General features: G+C 47.5%; 4 protein-coding genes and 1 long non-coding RNA gene across 10 annotated transcripts in view; 2 read left to right on the forward strand and 3 right to left on the reverse strand.

Moving 5' to 3' along the window:
* Positions 1-3: 3 nt before the first annotated feature.
* Positions 4-5753, reverse strand: HIGD1A (HIG1 hypoxia inducible domain family member 1A). Its single transcript, XM_086867298.1, has 4 exons — positions 5484-5753; positions 3570-3677; positions 1670-1804; positions 4-906 (listed from the first exon to the last, which is right to left on the reverse strand). The coding sequence occupies exons 2-4, from the start codon at positions 3670-3672 to the stop codon at positions 857-859; spliced, it is 288 nt and encodes a 95-aa protein (XP_086723424.1). The 5' UTR covers positions 3673-3677; positions 5484-5753; the 3' UTR covers positions 4-856.
* On the forward strand, positions 5706-16430 carry ACKR2 (atypical chemokine receptor 2). 2 transcript variants are annotated; one of them, XM_086867288.1, is made up of 5 exons: positions 5788-5873; positions 6986-8072; positions 8259-8326; positions 8897-8954; positions 10726-16430. In XM_086867288.1, exons 2-5 carry the CDS (start codon positions 7979-7981, stop codon positions 11841-11843), a joined length of 1338 nt encoding a protein of 445 aa, XP_086723414.1. In that variant the 5' UTR covers positions 5788-5873; positions 6986-7978; the 3' UTR covers positions 11844-16430. The 2 variants fall into 2 exon arrangements, with proteins under 2 accessions (XP_086723420.1, XP_086723414.1); XM_086867294.1 differs by lacking the exon at positions 6986-8072 and having other exon boundaries at positions 5706-5873.
* Positions 9617-10319, reverse strand: LOC111925605 (uncharacterized). Its single transcript, XR_002862322.2, has 3 exons — positions 10292-10319; positions 9803-9835; positions 9617-9706 (listed from the first exon to the last, which is right to left on the reverse strand). It is a non-coding gene; the product is annotated as an uncharacterized LOC111925605 (long non-coding RNA).
* CYP8B1 (cytochrome P450 family 8 subfamily B member 1) lies at positions 10891-16430 on the forward strand. The gene has a single exon (XM_023922047.2). The coding sequence runs from the start codon at positions 14111-14113 to the stop codon at positions 15638-15640; it is 1530 nt and encodes a 509-aa protein (XP_023777815.2). The 5' UTR covers positions 10891-14110; the 3' UTR covers positions 15641-16430.
* Positions 16431-17609: 1179 nt separating this feature from the next.
* The window catches only part of OBSCN (obscurin, cytoskeletal calmodulin and titin-interacting RhoGEF), a 173886-nt gene continuing 172040 nt past the window's right edge, over positions 17610-19455 (reverse strand). For all 5 annotated transcript variants that reach the window (XM_086867180.1, XM_086867170.1, XM_086867200.1 and 2 more), the window contains 2 exons: positions 19165-19314; positions 17610-19045 (listed from right to left, as the gene is read on the reverse strand). In XM_086867180.1, coding sequence (XP_086723306.1) covers positions 18868-19045; positions 19165-19314 — 328 coding nt within the window. In that variant the 3' untranslated portion in view covers positions 17610-18867. The remainder of the gene's footprint in view (positions 19046-19164; positions 19315-19455) is intronic.

Raw genomic sequence — 19455 nt, forward strand, 5'->3', positions numbered from 1 at the left:
TGCTTTTTTTAGAAATTGGCTTTTATTTTTGTGACTGCTGTTGAAGGTACAAGGAGTTTGTGTGTAAAATAACAGACAAAGGATTTTAATAACTAAATAAGGCGAAAGGGGGCTTTTCAGATTTAAATGTTTAAAAATTTTATGTCAGGAACAGTACTGCACAAATCAGCTAGATCATACACTTTAAAAGTATTTAAACCACCAAATTAAGGTTTAGTTTTCACAAAATGTATTTTAAATGTTACATTTAGATGTTACTCAGAAAACACAGTAAATAAAGTTACAAAATATAATCAAGGTCTGATTTAGCGAAAATAGGGAGCCTGTGTCTTTGTTAACAATGAATAAATATAACATTTAAATAGCTGCAACATATTTATCTTATGCCTTAAATAAAAAAAAATAGATGTTTATATATCTCTCTCAATATTTTAGAAGTCACTTAGTGCAACTGGAAGCTTCTAAATTACAAAGTTGGAGGCAGAGGCTAGAAAATGACAGCAAGGTATTCCTGACATTCCCTGACAGAAGCCAGTTCAGACATCATGGTTTTGGGCAACAACAGCAAAAGAAGTCACTGGTTTTAGGACTGAGCTGAAGGGGAAGATAGAGGGATTGCACTCCACGATATCCCCTACAAACTGGGATGTGGTGGTGTCAATCAGAGACCCAGACCCCAACACCCACTCCCCCAGTGGACATTCTGAGGCTGCCAGCACAGTGTACCATACACAAAATAGAACAATTCTCTAATGCCATGTATTATTTGCTTTCCTCAAGAACCCCTTGACAGGAGGTTTGGAGCTGCAGTACACAGGTCACCACCACCACGACAGGGATTTCAGAGGGCTTCCCACTATTCCTTGGGCTTCACCACATAATCCCGGAACAGGGAATACAGTACGCCTACAAGACAGAAAAAAAAAAAAAGCAGAATTAAAGAACTGTGGTAAATAAAAAATAATGGGTTTCAAAATCTGAACAGTTCTCAGCAAGACAGAATTTCCCTTCCTCCTCAGCTGCATTTTTTTAATAGCAGTGATGAACACTACAAAATTCTTCATACAAAGAGAAACTGGGTATGAAAATATACAATTTATGAAAATGCAGATCCTCAGCTAATTCTAGTTGCTTTTGTGGCCAAAGTCCAGCTTTTCTGTTGTTCCTGCTGGGAATGCAGTTTGGACAGTGTTTCATGGAATGTACCACACAGCTGAGACCTGGGATGTACAGATCAGGGACACAGTGTCCCTGTACATTCAGAGACACAAGTCAAATCCTGAAAATGTAGATATACATATAACATATATACAAAAATATGTAATACCATGTTCTACACATGCTGTAGATCTTCCAATGCACTACACTCAGAAACAGCAATGTATTTACAACAGAAAATATTAATGTCAGATGAATGTTTTCTTTTTTTGGCCTGTAAGAGGCAGAACCTCACATTCCATGTCTAGACATAATCAAAACTTCTACTCTGAAATTAAATACTTAAGTATTTAACTCACTCCAGAAAGGCTGATTTAGCATCAGTAAGGAACAGAAACATCCTGAAATAAATGTTCTGGATAGTTCCATCCAGCCATGCCAGCTGATACAGAGATACAAGAGGCTCTCCATGCTTTGCTGCTCCCAAGGACAGCTCCCATTCCATACGTACCACACGTCAGGGCTCCCACGGCGAAGCCCTGGGCTGCCACGCGCATATGGATCAGGTGCAGAGACATTTTCATGTCACCTCTGTGCTTCAGCTTGTACAGCCCGTAGGCAACTACGCAGGCGAAGCCGCCCATCCCTGCAAGGCAAGGAGAGCATCCCTCTGAGTGGAGATCTGGGGCACTGGGAGGAGTGAAGGGACCCACCTAAACAAAACAACCTGCAAATCATGGAGCTGTTTGGGTTGGAAAAGATCCTTAAGGTCGTTGAGTCCAACCATTCCAACTCACCGCTGCCAAGGCCACTGCTAAACCGTTTTTCAATCCCTACATGGATGGTGATTCCACCACTGCCCTGGTCAGCCCTTTCCTTGAAGAAATTTTTCCTAATATTCAGTCTAAACCTCTGCTGGCACAATTTGAGGTCATTCTCTCTCATCCTAAAATAAGCCTGTTTTGGTCTAATGACTCTGGTTTTGTCTAGTGGTAAATCCTAGCCCTGGTTTCACTCCATGCCACCTCATTCAATGCACAAGTCAGTGCAGGAAAGAGCAAGAGATTTCCACCAGCATTAAAATGCCAAAGGAGCAGCTCAAGGTGTCAGAATTCCCTGGATATTTTTCAGACAGAACCAGGGCTCCTCACATCTCCTTTCCTGTATGGACACTCACACGACCCCCACTCAGCTGATGCTCAGACTCTCAGTGTGTGGATGCCCCCTGATGTATCCACTGGCCTGCTGCAGTTGCTGTTTTAGGTGTGGTCACACTTGGCCAGGTGCCACCAGCATAGGAGGAGTCACATGTTATTGTCCCCAAGCCATGAGGAGGGAGGCTCCAACCAGGTCTCTTTCCCAGGGTCAGAATTCACTGACAGTCCTTCTGCAGAGCAAACAGCCCCAGCTTTGCCAGCTCCAACACTGATGCTCTCACAGAATATACAGCAGAAATGCATAAACTTTTCCAATTCCATCTATTTAATTCCATTTTTAGGATTATTTGCACAGTTCATAGCTGGATGCCAAGTTTTAAGTGTTGTATATATTTTACTGAGCAGAGCACAGGCAGTTTGTCTTCCCTGAGCCAGAGCATTACCACTGCCACCAAGTATAAACACTTAAGTCACACTCATTAAATACCAATTAAGAGTTTTAGGGCCTTCAACCCAGCCCTGACACAGGTCAAAGGTGAGTTCTGCAAATCTGCTTCAGGGAACTGGAGCTCATGGTACAGCCCAGCAAGGTGGAGACAAAGTCCAGTGAGCACGGAACAAGTGACGGAAATCTGCTGGCAAACGCTTGGAACAGTTCACCCCGAGTGATCCCGATGCTCTCCATTTAAGGGGGCTGGAAATCAAAATGTGTCTTGTGTCAGACAAAAGCTGATCCCTGCTCTCCTCAAAAGCTTTTTGGGAGTCTCAAAAGAGAGGCTGAGAACTCTAACAACATCCTCAAGCTGGGGAGACAAAGAGGTTACTAAAAAAATGCATTTTAAACTATGCAATGGCAGCAAAAGGCTGAAACGCTTACCAGACAGATGGATTTAAATCCTTCCACTTTGTATTTTGATAGCTTTTAACTCACTTTGTAGTGATCATATAATTCCCAGGAACTGTGTTCCAGAACAGCTGCACAACACACTCCTTAACCACTTGAGAGCATCACCTTCACGTTTTCTAGCCTCACCTAAAAAGCCTTTCAGGGTTTCTTGATTTGGGTTTTTTTCTTATATCTGTAGGCTCTGAGGTTTTTTATTTAAGGTAACACACCTCATTAATTTCCCTCTTTCTTGTAGGACAACTATTATGGGGAAGTAATTTCTAACTAATTTCCACAGAAAAAACAGGTGAACAGTGATGGTGCTTCCCATTGATTATGCAAACACATTTCTCCATTTTTGAACTCACCAATGGGCACAAATGGTGTCTCCGTAAATTTTTTTATCAGCTTCGAGGTCTGGCTGGTCTCTGTCTCATAATCAGGGAAAACAGGTTCCTGGCTGGGTGACATGGTGGCTGTGAAGACAAAGAGCCTCCTTTCAGGTTTTGGAAACTCCAAATAAAGAGAATCTTTAGGAAAAGAAAATCCCTTGTGTGTTCCATCAGTCACAAATATCCATGCAGTGAGATATAAGAACGGGCACCGTGGACAGATGGTTTAGTTAAAGTGAAGCCCTGGGAAGCAGAATTTCTTACCAGGAGAGGTAAGAACAAAACAAAACCAAAAATAAAGTAGGAAAGCAACAAATTTCTGCCGTCTATTTTCACACCATTATATATCCTAGTGATCCCCCCATGCTCACAGGCAGTCACAGAAAGCTTTGGTCACTGCTTGCCTTTCCTTTTAGGAATTCAGTGCCTCACCACTCCACTTGCTTTCGCAGGCCAGGCCTTTATGGCAGTTCTGACCTCAGCAAAGTTCACTTCTCTCCCCTCATTCCCTGCCAAGTGCAGCAGCCACAGGAGTCGGGTTGGGAAGCACAAGCTGCTGCACAAGGTCAGCCCTGCCTGGCAGCTCCTCAGCCACTACAGCCTATCCCACACCAACATAATTCCAGATTCCTGATGGAGAACACAAGGGTGGAGAACAGCCACCATCGAGGAGCTGGAGCAGATCCTGAAGCCCTCAGTAGGGCAGACTCGTGTGGGGTCACATCAGGAGAAGTCATCCACAGGTGATTTCTCACCTTCCCCCAAGGAAAATGAAAAGCAGCAACAGCCCTGAGAAAGGCTCCACTCACAGAACCATCATCACCAAAGTGAGACCATCCTCCAGAACTTCCCAACTCTTTGCACGGGGAATTGCATAGACTACATCAAGACCTGTTCCCTCCTTAGTGCTCAGCATTCAGTTAATGACAATTTCTGCCAGTAAGAGAGACACAGAGAGCCCATCTATAAAAATCTCTACTGCTATTATTCAGCTTTGCCACCAACAGCAAAACACAGCTCAGGGACGCATTGAAAGGGCCCAGGCTCTAGGAATAAACCAAGAGGAATTTCATTAAGCAGGCGCCAGTAACCATAGGCAGAAGAGACATTTCAAAGGTGGACAAGTGGCTGTGCTCCCTGGTTACACAGCATTTCGTGCACACCCATGTGAGCAGACTGACTGGTTCTCAAACCATTTCCTCTGCAAGGCCAAAGGATTTGGTCTCTCTGTGCCTGCTACAACCACTCTTATTTGCTAAATGCAAATTATAATTTTAGCCTGACTCATTCAGAGAAGGGAACAAGAGCTCCCTGTCACTCAGCAGAGGAGGAGACAGCCAGAGTGAGATTTACACAAGGAAAAAAAGTGAAACAATTCATCCACCACAAGAGGTTTCTGTGACCTTCAGGGCAGAAGAAACTGGGTGAAACACACGGCCCGGCTGCCCTTACCTTGCCGACACCGAACAGGGAGCTCAGGGCACCTGTGTGACCGGTGTCACCCGCGGGGACACTGAGGGAGGGCCACGGGTGGAGGGTGACAGATCCCAGCATCCCTTCCGGCAAGGGGGAGGCCCTGGGTACCCCCAGGCTGCTTTCAGCCCGCCCAGCTCCACATGGGGATCCTTCCCTACTCAAGCTACAGGCCCTCGCACCCCACATGGGGACTCTTCCCCACTGCGGCCTTAGGCACCTTCACCGCACTGCGGCCTTCTGCCCCACATCCCCACACCCCACATGGGGCCTCTGCTCCACTCCTGCCCCAGTCAGTATCATCCACATGGGAGCCCTTCCTCGCTCCAGCCCCGGGCACCCGCATCCCCCCTGCGGAACTCTGGCCGTGTTCCCGGCTGTGCCGCGGGTCCCACCCGCCCCACGCCCGGCTCTCACCGCGCTCATCCGACACCGGCCGGCGTCTGCCGTGCCTGGCCCCGCCCCCTCCTCTTATTGGCCGCTTCAGCCCCGCCCCTCAGCTGGGACCACAACTCCCAGCGTGCCGCGCGTCCGCGCGCCCGCCGACAGCCAATCCAGAACGCGGCAACGGCCACCGCTTCCTTATACGGGGGCGGGGGCGGGGCGGGAGGTGACGTCAGCTCGCGGCGCTCCGCATTGCGGTGGGGCGGCGGGGGCGGTCGGTAGGGGGCACTGCGGGGCCCAGCCCTGCTTCAGTCACGGCCTGCGCGGGTCCGCGGTACAGGGACCCGGGCGGGGACTCGGACTCTGGATTAGCCCCAAAACAGCGGGTCTGGCATCGTCTGCAGGGCGGAAAAACAGCTACCGGTGACTTCTGCAGCTTCTCTGCTTTTCGCTTCAAAAACTTGTCGTCACGCTGTGACGTAGGGTCAGGTGGAGAGAGACTGTGGGCAACACCGTGGAGTGACAGGACAAGAGTGAACAGTTTTAAATTAAAAGGGAAGAGCTTTAGATTAGATATTAGGAAGAAATTGTTCCCTGTGAGGGTGGTGATGCCCCAGCATTGTTCCCTGTGAGGGTGCCCAGAGCTGTGGCTGCCCCTGGATCCCTGGAAGTGCCCAAGGCCAGGCTGGACAGGGTTTGGGACAGCCTGGGATAGTGGGAGGTGTCCCTGCCATGGCAGGGGCTGGGATGTGTGCCGGCAATCCCACTGGGAAAAGCCCGTGTCCATAAAGAGACAGAGGAGTCCTGCAGCTTTATTCGGATAAAGGGAGAGAGGCCACTGGGGCCCAGCCCGCGGGGTTTTCTCTCTCGAGGTTTCCGAGGGCGCAGCCTCCTTTTATCCCAAATAAACCAAATATCCCAAACGAGCGGGAGCTCTTTGCCCTCTTCCTTCCCCCACTGGCCGAGGTAGCAGGGAGGTGCAGCCTTCCCGAACCTGACACATATTCCCCCCGCTCGAACATATTATTTACCCCCCAAGTTTAGAAACTCAGGGTTGTGCAGCCCCATTTGGCTGTTTCAGGAATCAAACTGTCTGGGCTCTGTAACAAACCCACAGCTTGAAGTTGATACCGACACTCAGCCCCATTTCAAAGCCATTAATACCATCCTCTCATCCATGGAATTTTTGTAAAGACATCAGCACACATCTTCCTTATTAAATGAGGTGTGTCATTAATGTCCCTTCCAACCCAAACCCTTCTGAGATTCTGTGAAATTTGAGCTCTTACTTTGTCCTTTGCTGAAGAGCTTCCACCTGCTGTCAGAATCATGGAATGACTTGGGTTGGAAGGGGCCTTAAATTTATCCTGTTCCACCTCCTGCCATGGAACACCTTCCACCAGACCAGGTTGCTCCAGGCACCGCCCAGCTTGGAACACTTCCAGGAATGGGACAGCCACAGGTTCTCTGGCTTGCCTCAGTCTGATCTTCTTACTGTTGAATTATGTCATTGACTATGTTTCGCTATATTTCAGCTTTCAATCAGATCTCGTTTTACCCCACTGTGTGCCAGGATTTTGATGCGCAAAGACAACACAGAAAATGCTCCTGACTTAAACTGTACTCTGGAAGAGGATGAAGAATCCACTGGGATCCCAAAGATGCCTAAGACCTTCTAAATCTGAGAACAGCTTATCAGAGCCAAACAGCAAAGATAAATCTTTTTGTCCCTAAGCCCAATGCTCCTGTGTGGTGTTTGTACCTCCCCATATCTGAGCTGGGGGGAAGGCAGAGCTGCTGCCCCTGCAAGGTCATTCTGCCATTGACATGTGGCATTTTGGGCAACACAAAATAAAGTGGCTCAGACAAGTGCTGCATCTCTCTAAATGTTCTGTCCATTACCCCAATCTGATTATCTTAATTGCCAAAACCATTAGAGCCCTGCAGTCTGAAAGGAAACAAAAAATCTATGCAATTACCAGCCCTGAAATTGAGTTATAATCTTGTAATAAATTACAGTGAGGGCCACTTTCTCCAGTGACTCTCAGAGGCACATTTAATTCTGTGCTTCAGGGCAGAAACTCAATTAAAAACAAAAACCTATTTCATTTTAATTGCTGGCCTAATGAAACCTCTGTCACCTGCAGCTTCCTTGTGTGTGAGTCCAGTGTCTCATCTCTACGAGTGGCTTCTTGCACAGAGCTAATGTGTGTGTTGCACATGCATTGTAATAGTATATATTTATTGTAGAGTGTGTTTTAAGTACAGCAGCAGCTGATGGTGGCAGTCATGGAAATGGGTAGAAACAACACAGATTTCTCTCTGTGAATCCCCCTGCCACAGGGCAGGTTGGATATAGAGCTGTGGCCATCACTGCTGCTCTCCTGTTTCTACCAGGGTGGTTTGTGGTATATAAAGCACACTGGGATTGGCACAGGAGAAGCTTTGGCACAGCCAGGGTGTTCCCATGGCCCTGTTTGTTGGTGAGATGAGGAAATGAGCAGGAGTGGGATCACTCACCTGTGCTGATGCCAAAAAACTCCAATAAACCACTTCATCAGAATCACCTTTGGCAGAGGCCATTTCTTCTCCTGCAGGGAATGAGGATCCTGCAGCATCCAGGTGGGTTGCTTGGATTCTTGGAAAACACACTGATTTCTACAGCAGGGTGTCAGCCCTGGGAGTTTTTGTAGCTGTTGTACTTAGACAGGGTGGAGATTATTCTTCCAGTGCTGCTAGGGAATAATCAGTGCCAGGAAAGGCAAAACAAAACCAGGAAGCTCACATTTCTTGTCTGTCCTCTTGCAGAAGTGAAAGAAGTTCCTAAAAGCCTAGTTCAAGCCTCTGGCAGGATGGAAGCAGGAGAAGAAGCTCCTGTAAGTGCCTTTTCTGTTTCTCACTTGCAGACAAAGCCACACAAGAAACCTGGCAAGCTTTTCTTTTGTTTTTGAAAGGTAGCCACTTTGGGATTGGAATTAGTTCCTGAGCTCAGCCCTCCCACTCTGAGCTATGGAATGGGGATGTGGATGCCAGTGTCGGGCTGATGTGGAGAGAGAAGGATGTGGCAGAGAAAAGGCATCTCAGTGGGCTGGAAGAGACCCCAGATGCAAATTTTGGGAATAGTTTGTCCTGGTGTGGGCAGAGGGGTTGTGAGGGGGAAGGTGTTCAGGAGTCTCGGGTGTTGCTGCGATCAGCAGGGTAGGCAGCTTTGGTTTCCTCTCGATAAGCTGCAGTCACAGCTGAGGGCGAATTTCCTCCAAAATATGATACAGAAAAGAAATTTTAAAAAACTAATTCCCAGAAAAATCTTTTTGTGGCACTTTTCCATGGTAGATCCCTGCTCTCCCACTGCTTTGTCTGGAGTGCTCTGCAGCACTTGCCAAAGAACTGTGAGACGTAAAAACATTTCAATCCAGCTCAAACCCAATTTTTTTTTTCCTTTTCAGCTGCCTAGAACTGCCTGGAATGGGTATTTAAGCAATTTCAGTCATGGGACCATAGCAGGTATGTCCAGAGCTTCACTCCCACTCTGAGCCTGTGGGGTGGAGGGGCTTCCCTTTCCTCAAGTGTCTGTGGGAGGGAGCCATCCCTAAAACCTGCAGATCCACCATGGGATGTGTCCTTTTTGGGATGCACATCACAGCCAGAGACTAACAGCTTCATGTTCTCATTTCTGAGTGGCTGCAGATCTCTGCAGGGAGAAACAGATCCTCAAGGTGAGACTGAAGCTACACAGCCAGGCCTGTTTGGGATTGATGGAAAATGAGCCCCAGGGAAAAGATGGGTAGCTTTGGCTATGGCTGAAAAAAATGTGGATTTAGGGGTGAAGGGGTATTCACCTGATTTTTTACAAAATTAATTTTGTTTTTTTTTTGTTTTGCTGTCAGAATCTGAAGATTAGCCTTAATTTTTAGACTCATTAACCTTCAGAGTGCCAACAGTACCAGGCAAATCCCATCTCCTACTGTGTGAAATGGGCTCCTCAGTGACAGCTTTTTTCCTGAAAATCAGACACCAGAAGTAGGAGGCTCCCAATCACTCACCATTTCCGGATACTAGGCTGCAGCCATCTAAACACTGACGCCAACAGTTCTAGGGAGTGACCACTGCAGGGATTGTCTCATGCAGAATTGATTCCAGCAACATTCTTCCAGCTGAATCTCTCCCTCTCACCATAACTGAGGACTGGATTCTGGTGCCTGCATGTCCTCAGCTTGGATGAATCTTTGAGCAGCCTGGGATAATGGAAGGTGTCCCTGTCCAGAGCAGGAGGGTTGGAACAAGATGATCTTCAAGGTCCATTCCAACCAAAACTATTTTTGGATCCTATGAATTGTATATTTTCCACTTACTAATGCCTTTTAGCAGAATCTATGTCTTCTGTCCTAGAGTTGACATGGAGAAGGGTCAGTGTCTTCCTGAGAGGAAGATGTTCAGCATTTCCCCTCTGGGAACAGCCCCACTGATACAAAGGTGCTGGTGGCAGGTTCTTTACCAAGAATTGAGATGTTGCTTTCTCAGTAGTGACCCAGATGAATATTAGCAGCTAACAGTGAGCTGTGGTGGTGGATTTCCCGTAACTGGGAGTGGAAACTTCACTAAAAGCTTCTGCTTTTTTTTTGTGGTGGTGTCAGGAGGAAGTAGTGACTTATGGCAGAGGAAACCATGCTCATTCATTTTAAAGCTTTATGTGTCTGAGTAAGGAAAGCAGAATTAATTTTGGGTTTTGGTTTGTTTGGTTTTTTTTTGGTTTTGTTTTTTTTTTTTTTTAATATTTACACATAGAAATCTATTCCCATGCTTAGGTGAAGGCTAAATTGTTCAGGACACAAAATACTCACCAGACTGTGGCAGAAATTTAAACCCTTGAAATTCCAGTACTTGAAGGGAGCCTACAAGAAAGATGAAGAGGGGCTTTTCACTAGAGCATGGAGTGACAGGACAAGGGGGAATGGCTTCAAAGAGGGTAGGTTTGGATCAAATATTAGGAGGAAGTTCTTTGCTGTCAGGCCCTGGCACAGGGTGCCCAGAGAAGCTGTGGCTGCCCCTGGATCCCTGGAAGTGTCCAATGCTGGGTTGGACAGGGCTTGGAACAGCCTGGGATAGTGTGAGGTGTCCCTGCACATGGCAGGTGGTGGAAGTGGATGATCTTGAGGGGCCCTTCCAACCCAACCCATTCTGTGATTCTATGAACTAAAGAAAAGCCCTCTGTGATGTGATGTTTACTTCCTGTGTGAATTGGAACAACACTTTGATCCCTTTCCCTTGCTCCCAGGCAGCCACTGGTCAAACACAACTTCAGGAGTGACAGCAACAAGCACAGACACGTGGCTGGATGCTGCCAATTTGAGTGAATACCCGTACGAGTACCTGGATGAGGAGGATTATGGGCTCTATGGCCTCTGCACCAAAGAGGAGGTGCGCTCCTTCAGCAGGGTGTTCTTGCCATCATTTTACACCGTCATCTTCCTGGTTGGAATGGCTGGGAATGCCCTCCTGTTTACTGTTCTCCTCATGTACATCAAGAAAAAAAAGAAGATGACTGAGCTGTATCTGCTGAACCTGGTGGTTTCAGACTTCTTCCTGCTACTGACCCTTCCTTTCTGGGCTCTGTACATTTCTCAGTGGATCACCTGGGACATCTTGTGCCCATTCTTAAACGCCATGTACACTCTGAACTTCTACAGTGGCATCTTCTTCGTGAGCTGCATGAGCCTGGACATGTATCTGCAGATAGTTCATGCTTGCTCTCCTCACAGCTCCACAGTGTGTAGGAATTCCATCCTCCTCTTATTAGTGATGTGGATCCTTTCCATAGCTCTTTCCATTCCTGATGGCCTCTTCACCAGCACAAGGCAAATTCACAACAAAACCATCATGTGCACCCAGGATTATGGCCAGGAACACTTATTTTGGAAAGTTGTCTTTCGGGTGATTCAAAACATCCTGGGATTCCTTTTCCCCTTCCTCTTCATGACGTTCTGCTATTCCCGCATCATGTGTGTCCTCAACACCTCACAGATACCTGGCTCCAGGAGAGCTCTCTGCTTAGTCCTTGCTCTGGTGGGGGTCTTCTTTGTGCTGTGGTGTCCTTACAATGTTGTGCTCATCCTCCACTCCCTGCAAGATGTCGGTGTGATCAGGAGCTGTGAAAGCAGTAGGAAACTGGACTATGCCCTGCAGATCACGGAGAGCTTGTCCTTTGTCCACTGCTGTCTCAACCCCTTCCTCTATGCTTTTGTGAAGAAACGGTTCAGGGCATATTTGTGGAAGATCCCTCAGGCCATTTTCAGGAGAAGCGCTTTCTTTCCCATCCAGGACTCCCAGACGAGCGCATCTTGCAGCAGATATGCAGCTGAGATAGAAATGTTGAGCATCACAAATGCATCATAAATATTTACATTATTTACATCATGTGTGGGCCCTCTGTGCTCTATTTTACCAGTTGTGCCCCTGATGGAGCTGGTGTGAGTCCACAGCACTGTGTAACCAGATAGCTCATCCTAGCAGCAGCCTCGAGACCATTCCATACTCAGATTGGAAAAGTACATGTGGGATCTGTTTCTGTTGCAAGTGGAATTGTTATGAAAGGATTGTCCTGGATTTGCACTAGTGAAAGAAACCCAATTCCCATCTGGACTATGTGAGGCAATAGCAAATAAAGGAGCAGATTTCTCAATGCTGTACTTTAAAAAATGCAAAGTGACTCTTGAGAAGAGAATCTCCTCCTCCCTTGTGTGGGCTGAGGAATGGATTTCCATGCTCATCCAACAGGTCAGAAACACTGCCAGGGGATGGCTTTGCTTCTGGCTCTTACCATCTGCCAGATGATTTAACTGGGATAATCTCATTTTCTACCAGGAGATACAACAGGAGGGACTGGACACCTTTAAGCTGAGTTGTTCTCTGTCATGGTGAGCTGTGCCACACTCAGACCTGCTGAGCAGGGAACTGACTGTCCAAAGGGCAGAGCCTTGGTTAGAGATCAGTTTGATCATCAGCTGATTTGAGACAAGTTTGATCAGAGCGAAGTTCAAACCAGTAACAATCAGTGAGAAAGAGATAAAAAGTGGGCTCAGCAGAACAGTAGTGGAGGTATTTGCCTTCCAAGATCTGGTTTGACAAGATAAAAAAGATCCACAGATACCACCTGTAACATAAATACTGGCTTTTAAATACCACAGAGTGAGAGCATGGCCTGAACAGAAGAGCACAGAGAACTGATCGTCAGTCCTTATTACCCAGTGCAGCTTTGAAGTTCAAGGTTCTGAGTTTGCTGACTTTTATTTCAAAGCATTATTCACCCCATGTGCTCCTGAACCTTAAATGGTCCCTTTCCATCCTGAAAACCTATTAAGTCTGTACAGCCTAGAGCTGTACAAGTGAAATTATTAATTTAAGAGAAACACTCATCACCTTTATTTTATTACTACATAAATTTACAGGACTGAGAAGGGCTTTGAGTTGATTACTGCTGTTATTTTTCTCCCCCACATTGCTACAGTGTTTTTCCAAAATGGTAAGTTTGGGAGCTTTTCTTAAAAAAAAACAAAGCCAGAATAAATATTTAGCTGATGCTATGATGTGGCCTTCACTCCAGGGGTCGGGTCACTGGAAGGCATGTGGAAAGGGACAGCAGCTGGGAAGCTAAAAAGAAGATGAAGATTGTAATCCCAGACAGAGGAAGGCTCTTGGGACTGTGAAAAACTTATGATGGGATGCTCTAGGGAAGAGCAAAGGTGAGGAAATAAAGGGGAGTTAATGTCACTCTCCATCCTGCATGAGAAGAGGTCCAAACATCAGTGGCTGGGACAGCCTATGGTGACAGTCTGTGTAGATCTGGTTGGCAGCACCCAGAAAAGCAGTGCCTGGTGGGACACGAGGTTCCTGACATTGTCCCCAAACCTCACCTGGAGAGAGGTAAAAGAGGAGTTTGAGAAGCAGAAGGGAAAGTGGGTAAAGGAGAATTGCTGTGGTCCCTTCGGGCACTGCTCCCTGGCCAGGGGCTGGGTGGGACGTTTGGGGACTCTGGACTCCTCTGGTGCCAAGCAAATGCAGTGACTGAAGCTCTTCTCACTCGTGGGGCAGCTCAGCTGCTTTGCTTTGCACTCAGAGCAGTAACACTTCCACTGTTCATTGGCAAAGCAGTCCTGGGACACCATGTGCTGTGGAGGACACCAAAATGTCAGAGACTTTTCCTGCTCTTGGCTTTTGAGACCAAATCAGCCCAGCTGTAACCTCCTTGCCTCAGTCCTGTGCTCATTTCCAACATCCACTTTTGGTTTAATTTTTTTCAGTAGGTGTCTATAGCCTGGTCTTAAAGGCAGAAATTACAGAGTGGGATTCTCTGAACATTTTCCTTACAAAAAATCTGGGCTCCATGCAGCTTAGAGAAGGGAATTTGCTTCATGCCAAAACCCATCCACCTAACACAGCATGGGTGCTGCAATGAGATTCCAACATACCTTCCACCTTAAAAATCTCTGTTTATCCAGGGACAAGTTCACTCTGGAGTGCTCCTCAGGGGCAAGGCAAACACTGACAAGCAATGACAACAGAGGTTGTCAGCTCTGCCTCTGCCTATCAGCTGATGGGTGGGGATAAAATGCACATTCCTGCCCCAGCCTGTCTCTAGTCCCAGCTCCCGGCACAGAGCTCTCATGATGCTCTGGGTGATTCTCCTCTGTACCTTGGTGTCATCACTGCTCGGTGGGCTCTATGTCCTGGGTGTGTTTCGGAGACGGAGACCTGATGAGCCACCCCTGGAAAAAGGTACCATTCCCTGGCTGGGCTATCTGCTGGAATTCAGAAAGGACAGCTCAGAGTTTCTCAAAAGGATGCAGAGGAAGCATGGGGATGTTTTCACAGTGCTGATCGGTGGCTATTACTTCACTTTTGTGATGGATCCCTTCTGCTTTGGCACCATTGTGAAGGAATCACGATCCAAACTGGATTTTAGGACTAATGCAGCTCGGCTGGTTGTGCAGGTTTTTGGCTACAAGCCCACTGAAGCCACTCAAAATGTAGTTCATGCATCGAGCACAAAGCACCTGATGGGAGATGGCCTCACTGTCCTCACACAAGCCACCATGGAGAGCTTTCGGAAGCTGCTGCTTTTCAACCTGAGCTCAGGAGAGAAGAGAGTGTGGCAGGAGGAAAAGCTCTTCCACTACTGCTACAACATTGTCTTCAGAGCCGGCTATCTGGCTCTGTATGGCACCGAGCCACCCCGACGGGCAGGGAACAAGGACAAAGCTGAAGAGCAGGATCGCCTCCACTCCAATCAGCTCTTCCAGGAGTTTCGGAAGTACGACCGGTTCTTCCCTCACCTGGCCTATGCTCTGATGCCTCCCAGGGACAAAAGAGAAGCTGAGCGGCTTAAGAGACACTTCTGGAACATGCTGTCTGTGAAGAAGGTCTGGCAGAAGGACAATATCAGTGGCTGGATAAGTGATCAAGACCAACTTCTGGCTGAAAATGGTGTCCCCGAGCACATGCGGGATCGTTTCATGTTCATGCTGCTCTGGGCATCCCAAGGCAACACGGGCCCAACTGCCTTCTGGCTCCTCTTGTATCTGCTGAAACATCCTGAGGCTCTGAAGGCTGTGAGAGATGAGGTGGATAAAGTCTCAAGGGAGAGTGGGCAGGAAGTAAAGGCAGGGAGCCCCCCAGTTACTGTCACTAGGGACATGCTGAACCAGACTCCTCTGCTGGACAGTGCTCTGGAGGAGACCCTGAGGCTGGTGGCAGCCCCAATGCTGGTCAGAGCTGTCCTCGAGGACACCTGTCTGACGACAAGCAGTGGGACAGAGTTCACCCTCCGCAAAGGAGACAGGGTGGCTCTGTTCCCACACATCTCTGTGCAGATGAACCCAGAAATCCACGAGGAGCCTCACAAATTTAAATACGACCGTTTTGTAAACCCAGATGGCACCAGGAAAGATTTCTACAGAAATGGGAAAAAGCTGAAATTTGTCAACATGCCTTGGGGGGCAGGAGTTTCTACCTGTCCTGGGCGGTTCTTTGCTACTGCTGAAATGAAATTGTTTGTGTTCTTGATGCTGAGTCACTTTGAACTGGAGCTGGTCAATGAGGAGGAGGAGATCCCAGCCATAGATATCAGCCGCTGGGGGTTTGGGACGATGCAGCCTGTCCATGACGTTTGGTTCAGATACCGGCCACGCTTTTAACCTGGGGACTCCTGGTGGTGTTTGTTCTGGCGTCACCTATGGGACAGATTGTCTGATCCCATGGTTATCAGATCAGTGCAGTGCCATCATTGATATGATCTTGTTTGCTCAATGTTTATCATGGCTTTTGTTTCTACCTCCTCCTCATGTGCTGCTGCTGTGTTGTGTTAGTTATGGGATAGAAATTAATCTGCACAGAGATAAAATGTGTCCTGCCAGGCTAATCCCAACCCCATCCTGGGGGCCATCAGCCCTTTGAAAGCCAATAGGAACACAAGATCAGATTGGGAGGTGGAAACCCAAATTCGGGGTTTCCAAGGAACAAGGATTTTATCCAGGTTCCTCCCAGGGCTGCCCCAGCAGAGCATCAGGTCCCAGCATGACTCCCATGGAGATGTGTCATCAGGAACAGCTCTCTGGATCACTACCTGGCATAAAGGGGGTTGTGTCAAGGCAGGGGAAACATCCTATGGTGTGTAGGGGAATTTTGGGACTGCACAGAACTTAGGAGTGTTTGGGGGAGGAACCAAAGGGGGATAAAGGAGGGATTTTGTCACCCTGAAAATTAAACCTGATCTTGTTTTCATAGTTTCTAGCCACTTTCCCAGGGAAGTAACTATAAACATAGATGTTTATATATCATCTGTCCAAGAAACATCTTTTGATGGACATTTCACACTACCAGTGTGATTGGGAAGGTGGTAACCTGACTCTCCAATCCCTGGTCATTGTCAAGAATCTATAAATATTGAAGTCACAAAAATAAAATCATCCTTTTACATACATTGAACCATGTCTGTGTGAATCATTCTGTGTCCTACAGCAACAGGATTTAGGTGATTTGGGAGGAAAATTGTGATGCAAGGGGATGAAAAGGGCTGGTTGGGTGCAAATAGGTGACTGGTCCATACACTGGTCTGGTCACACCCTGCACCTGATCATTTATTTTCTACCTTTAGTATCATTGGCAGGATGGCATCAGCTTGTGGTGAACCACTGAAAGGTCAGAGAGCAGCAAATATCCTCTCCAGAGATGTAAGAATTTCCTTGGAGTTTTAAAATTGTCTTGTTTATGGTTCTCTTCTTGTATCTGATGAGGCCTCCAAACAGAGCAGCCTCAATTCCTTATGGGCTACAGCCACTCAAACATTTGTTTTATCTGCTGGATCAGTGCAGGATAAAACTTTGCTCAACAAGTTCTGCTTTGCTTTATTACCTCTCAACAATTAGGGTTCTAACCACTTCCTTACACATGTTAAATCCAAACCTCTCCTGCATGGAGAACAGTGGATTGATTTTTATGCTGACACTAACCTTGAACTTTGGAGATTATTTGTGGTCGAGGAATGAAACTCAAACTTTTTCACACATGTCCAAACGTCAGATCCAGATTCTGCTTTGTTCTGCAAAGGGCAGGGTGATGTTGTAACTGTGTGTTAAGGGCAAACTATCCCAGCCTGCCTGACTGGTCATTAGCCCCAACCTCATGGTGGTGGTGTAAATTCAAGCAGAAACTATCAAGCAGTTGTGGCAGAACCAAGGAAAAAAAAACAAACTACCTGTAAGGCTTGACTGCGACAGCTGATATTTCCATTAGCAATTCCAGCGCCTTTTCACTCCTTCCATGCTCCATCTACAGCCCTCACCTATTTTTTTGTCACCCATGGGTTCACTCCTCTGAAGCCTTTCTCACATTCTGGTCAATGCGAGTTCTAAAGCATGCTCAGGAATGCCTGGGGGTAGCTGGGCAGCTCAGAGCCATCATCACATCCTGACCAAGTGATGTCCTCCTTCCAAAGCTCTAGGAGAAGGATTTTTCTTGTGGATGTCTTGCATGGATGTGGCTTCCAGCTAATAGAGAGTATGTACTGGTTATCACAGAGAGCCCAGGTCAGAGTTGAGGGGCGAGGGATGTGTGCTCACAAATGTGGAATGAGATTGGGAAAGGGATGTAAAAGTAATGAATCAATTCAGCAGAAAAATCTGGGTTTATTTGCTTGTCAGAATGGTTTATTTAACCAAACAGTGTTGAGTCTATAAAAGAGCTCAGACATGCTCAAATGCATGCAATTGTGAGAAGCAAAATAAAGGAAGTCATATATGGAAGAGCATGAAAGCTCCAAATGAGTTAATCTGCAATTAAGTTTTATGTTTAGATAGGTTTTTCCCTGACACTGAACTTCCCATCCCAAAGTGCACCAGCAAGAGCAAAGAAACAGCCTGTGCCAACAAAAACCCGACTGAATTTGTGAAAGAAGTTAAATTGGATGGGATCCAGAGTCTTGAAAGGTTTCCTGGGGGGCAGCTCTCATTGCAGTGTCTGTATTGTGTAACTCCTCTCCTCCCAGAGCACGGAGTCTGGTCCTAAGCCCTTGAGTTTCTCTCCTGTCACACACAGTAAAGACAATATCACTTAAACATTCCAAATTTTACAATCTATTGAGCTGGTGCCTGCTCCCCACAGCACAGTGAAAGCTCCCCTGCTCTCAGTCACAATTCCTGCTCTGCATGCTCAGCAAGGGAAGGAGTCACAATGCTCCATCTTTCATGTTTGGAATAATATAGGTTAAACTTGTGGGAAAAAAAGCATTCCTGGATAAACAGCCTCACGTTCAGAATTGAACTGCAATGTTTTCCTCTTCTCCTTCCTCTAAACACAGCCAGACACAGCTCTGAGAAAGCCTCCTCTTACTGTTGCTCATATGGAAGATTGAGGGATTCATCAATCACTGCAGAGAAACTCCAAGGAACACTGAAGGTGTGAGTACAAAGCAATGACACAGCCAACACCATCCTTTGCAGAGGAAAGCAGGGTTTAAAGGTCAAAGAGGAACATGACATTTCAGGATTTTTAAAAAGAGTTAAAACACTCAGCCTTTGCCAGCGACACTGCTGCCATATCTCCAGGGAGATACGTCCCTACTCCCCAGGGAAGAGCAGCTGTTTCAAAGTGGCAAAGTCTCCTAGTGGTACAAAATCTGCATGTTACAAGGTCACTGTGGAGTTTGTTGCCTTCACTACCCAGTGTCCCAGTTCCCCCCACGGGTCACACATACACAGAAACAGCCTGTGGCAGGCAGGACACACGGATAAAACACGGTGGGGTCAGGCAGAGAGCAGCTCCCCCAGCTCAGCTGCCGCACCACAGCTCGGGAGGAGAGTTTGGTACCAAACATTCGGTGCAGGAGGGCACAGGGAGGCCATTCCCATCTGTCACCACATCCACATCACTGTGCAATCATGAGGCCATACTTGGAGCACAGCAGGCCCCTCTTCTTTTCCCGTTCCATGAGGAAATTCCTCAGTTTGGTGGTGGGGAAGGTGACCAGTGCCTGCTGCCTGTTGTCCAGACCTGTCTCCTGGAGCCACGGGCTCTGAAGGCACTCGGAGGCTGACGGCCTTCCCCTAGGACAGAAAAGGTGAGGGGTCAGTCAGGGATCCGTGCTGCATGAGGAGGCTCCTTGCAAATGGAGAGAAGGGGCAACAGCTGGGATCTGCTGCTGGGGGGACAGGCAGCCTCTCACCAAGGGTTTGCACACAGGGTGCTCTGGAGGAAGGACACTGCTCCCCCGGAGAGACCCGCGTAGCACCGCGTCAGCTTCAGTTTTCCTTTCCTGGCTGTTCTCAGGAATTCACAGGGTACATCCGAGCTGACGGGGTAGTTGGCACTCAACCTGCCCCAGGGGAAGAGAATTGAAAACATGAAGCTGCGTCCAGCTCTGGGGCTCCCAGCATGAGGAGGATGTGGAGCTGTTAGAGCGAGTCCAGAGGAGGCCAGCCAAGTGAGCAGAGGGATGGAGCACCTCTCCTTTGGG

This window comes from Cyanistes caeruleus, chromosome 1 (assembly GCF_971803275.1).
Source record: "Cyanistes caeruleus chromosome 1, bCyaCae1.hap1.1, whole genome shotgun sequence".
Taxonomy (NCBI): Eukaryota; Metazoa; Chordata; class Aves; order Passeriformes; family Paridae; genus Cyanistes; species Cyanistes caeruleus.

Bases quoted from the DNA above. Each gene is read 5' to 3' on its own strand.
- HIGD1A (XM_086867298.1), bottom strand. From the start codon at position 3,672: ATGTCACCCAGCCAGGAACCTGTTTTCCCTGATTATGAGACAGAGACC. The intron at 1,805-3,569 runs GTGAGTTCAAAA...CTTGCCTTGCAG, and splicing joins GACACCATTTGTGCCCATTG to GGATGGGCGGCTTCGCCTGC. The intron at 907-1,669 runs GTACGTATGGAA...TCTGTCTTGTAG, and splicing joins CGTGGGAGCCCTGACGTGTG to GCGTACTGTATTCCCTGTTC.
- ACKR2 (XM_086867288.1), top strand. From the start codon at position 7,979: ATGCCAAAAAACTCCAATAAACCACTTCATCAGAATCACCTTTGGCAG. The intron at 8,073-8,258 runs GTGGGTTGCTTG...GTCCTCTTGCAG, and splicing joins GAGGATCCTGCAGCATCCAG to AAGTGAAAGAAGTTCCTAAA. The intron at 8,955-10,725 runs GTATGTCCAGAG...CCTTGCTCCCAG, and splicing joins CAGTCATGGGACCATAGCAG to GCAGCCACTGGTCAAACACA.
- CYP8B1 (XM_023922047.2), top strand. From the start codon at position 14,111: ATGATGCTCTGGGTGATTCTCCTCTGTACCTTGGTGTCATCACTGCTC.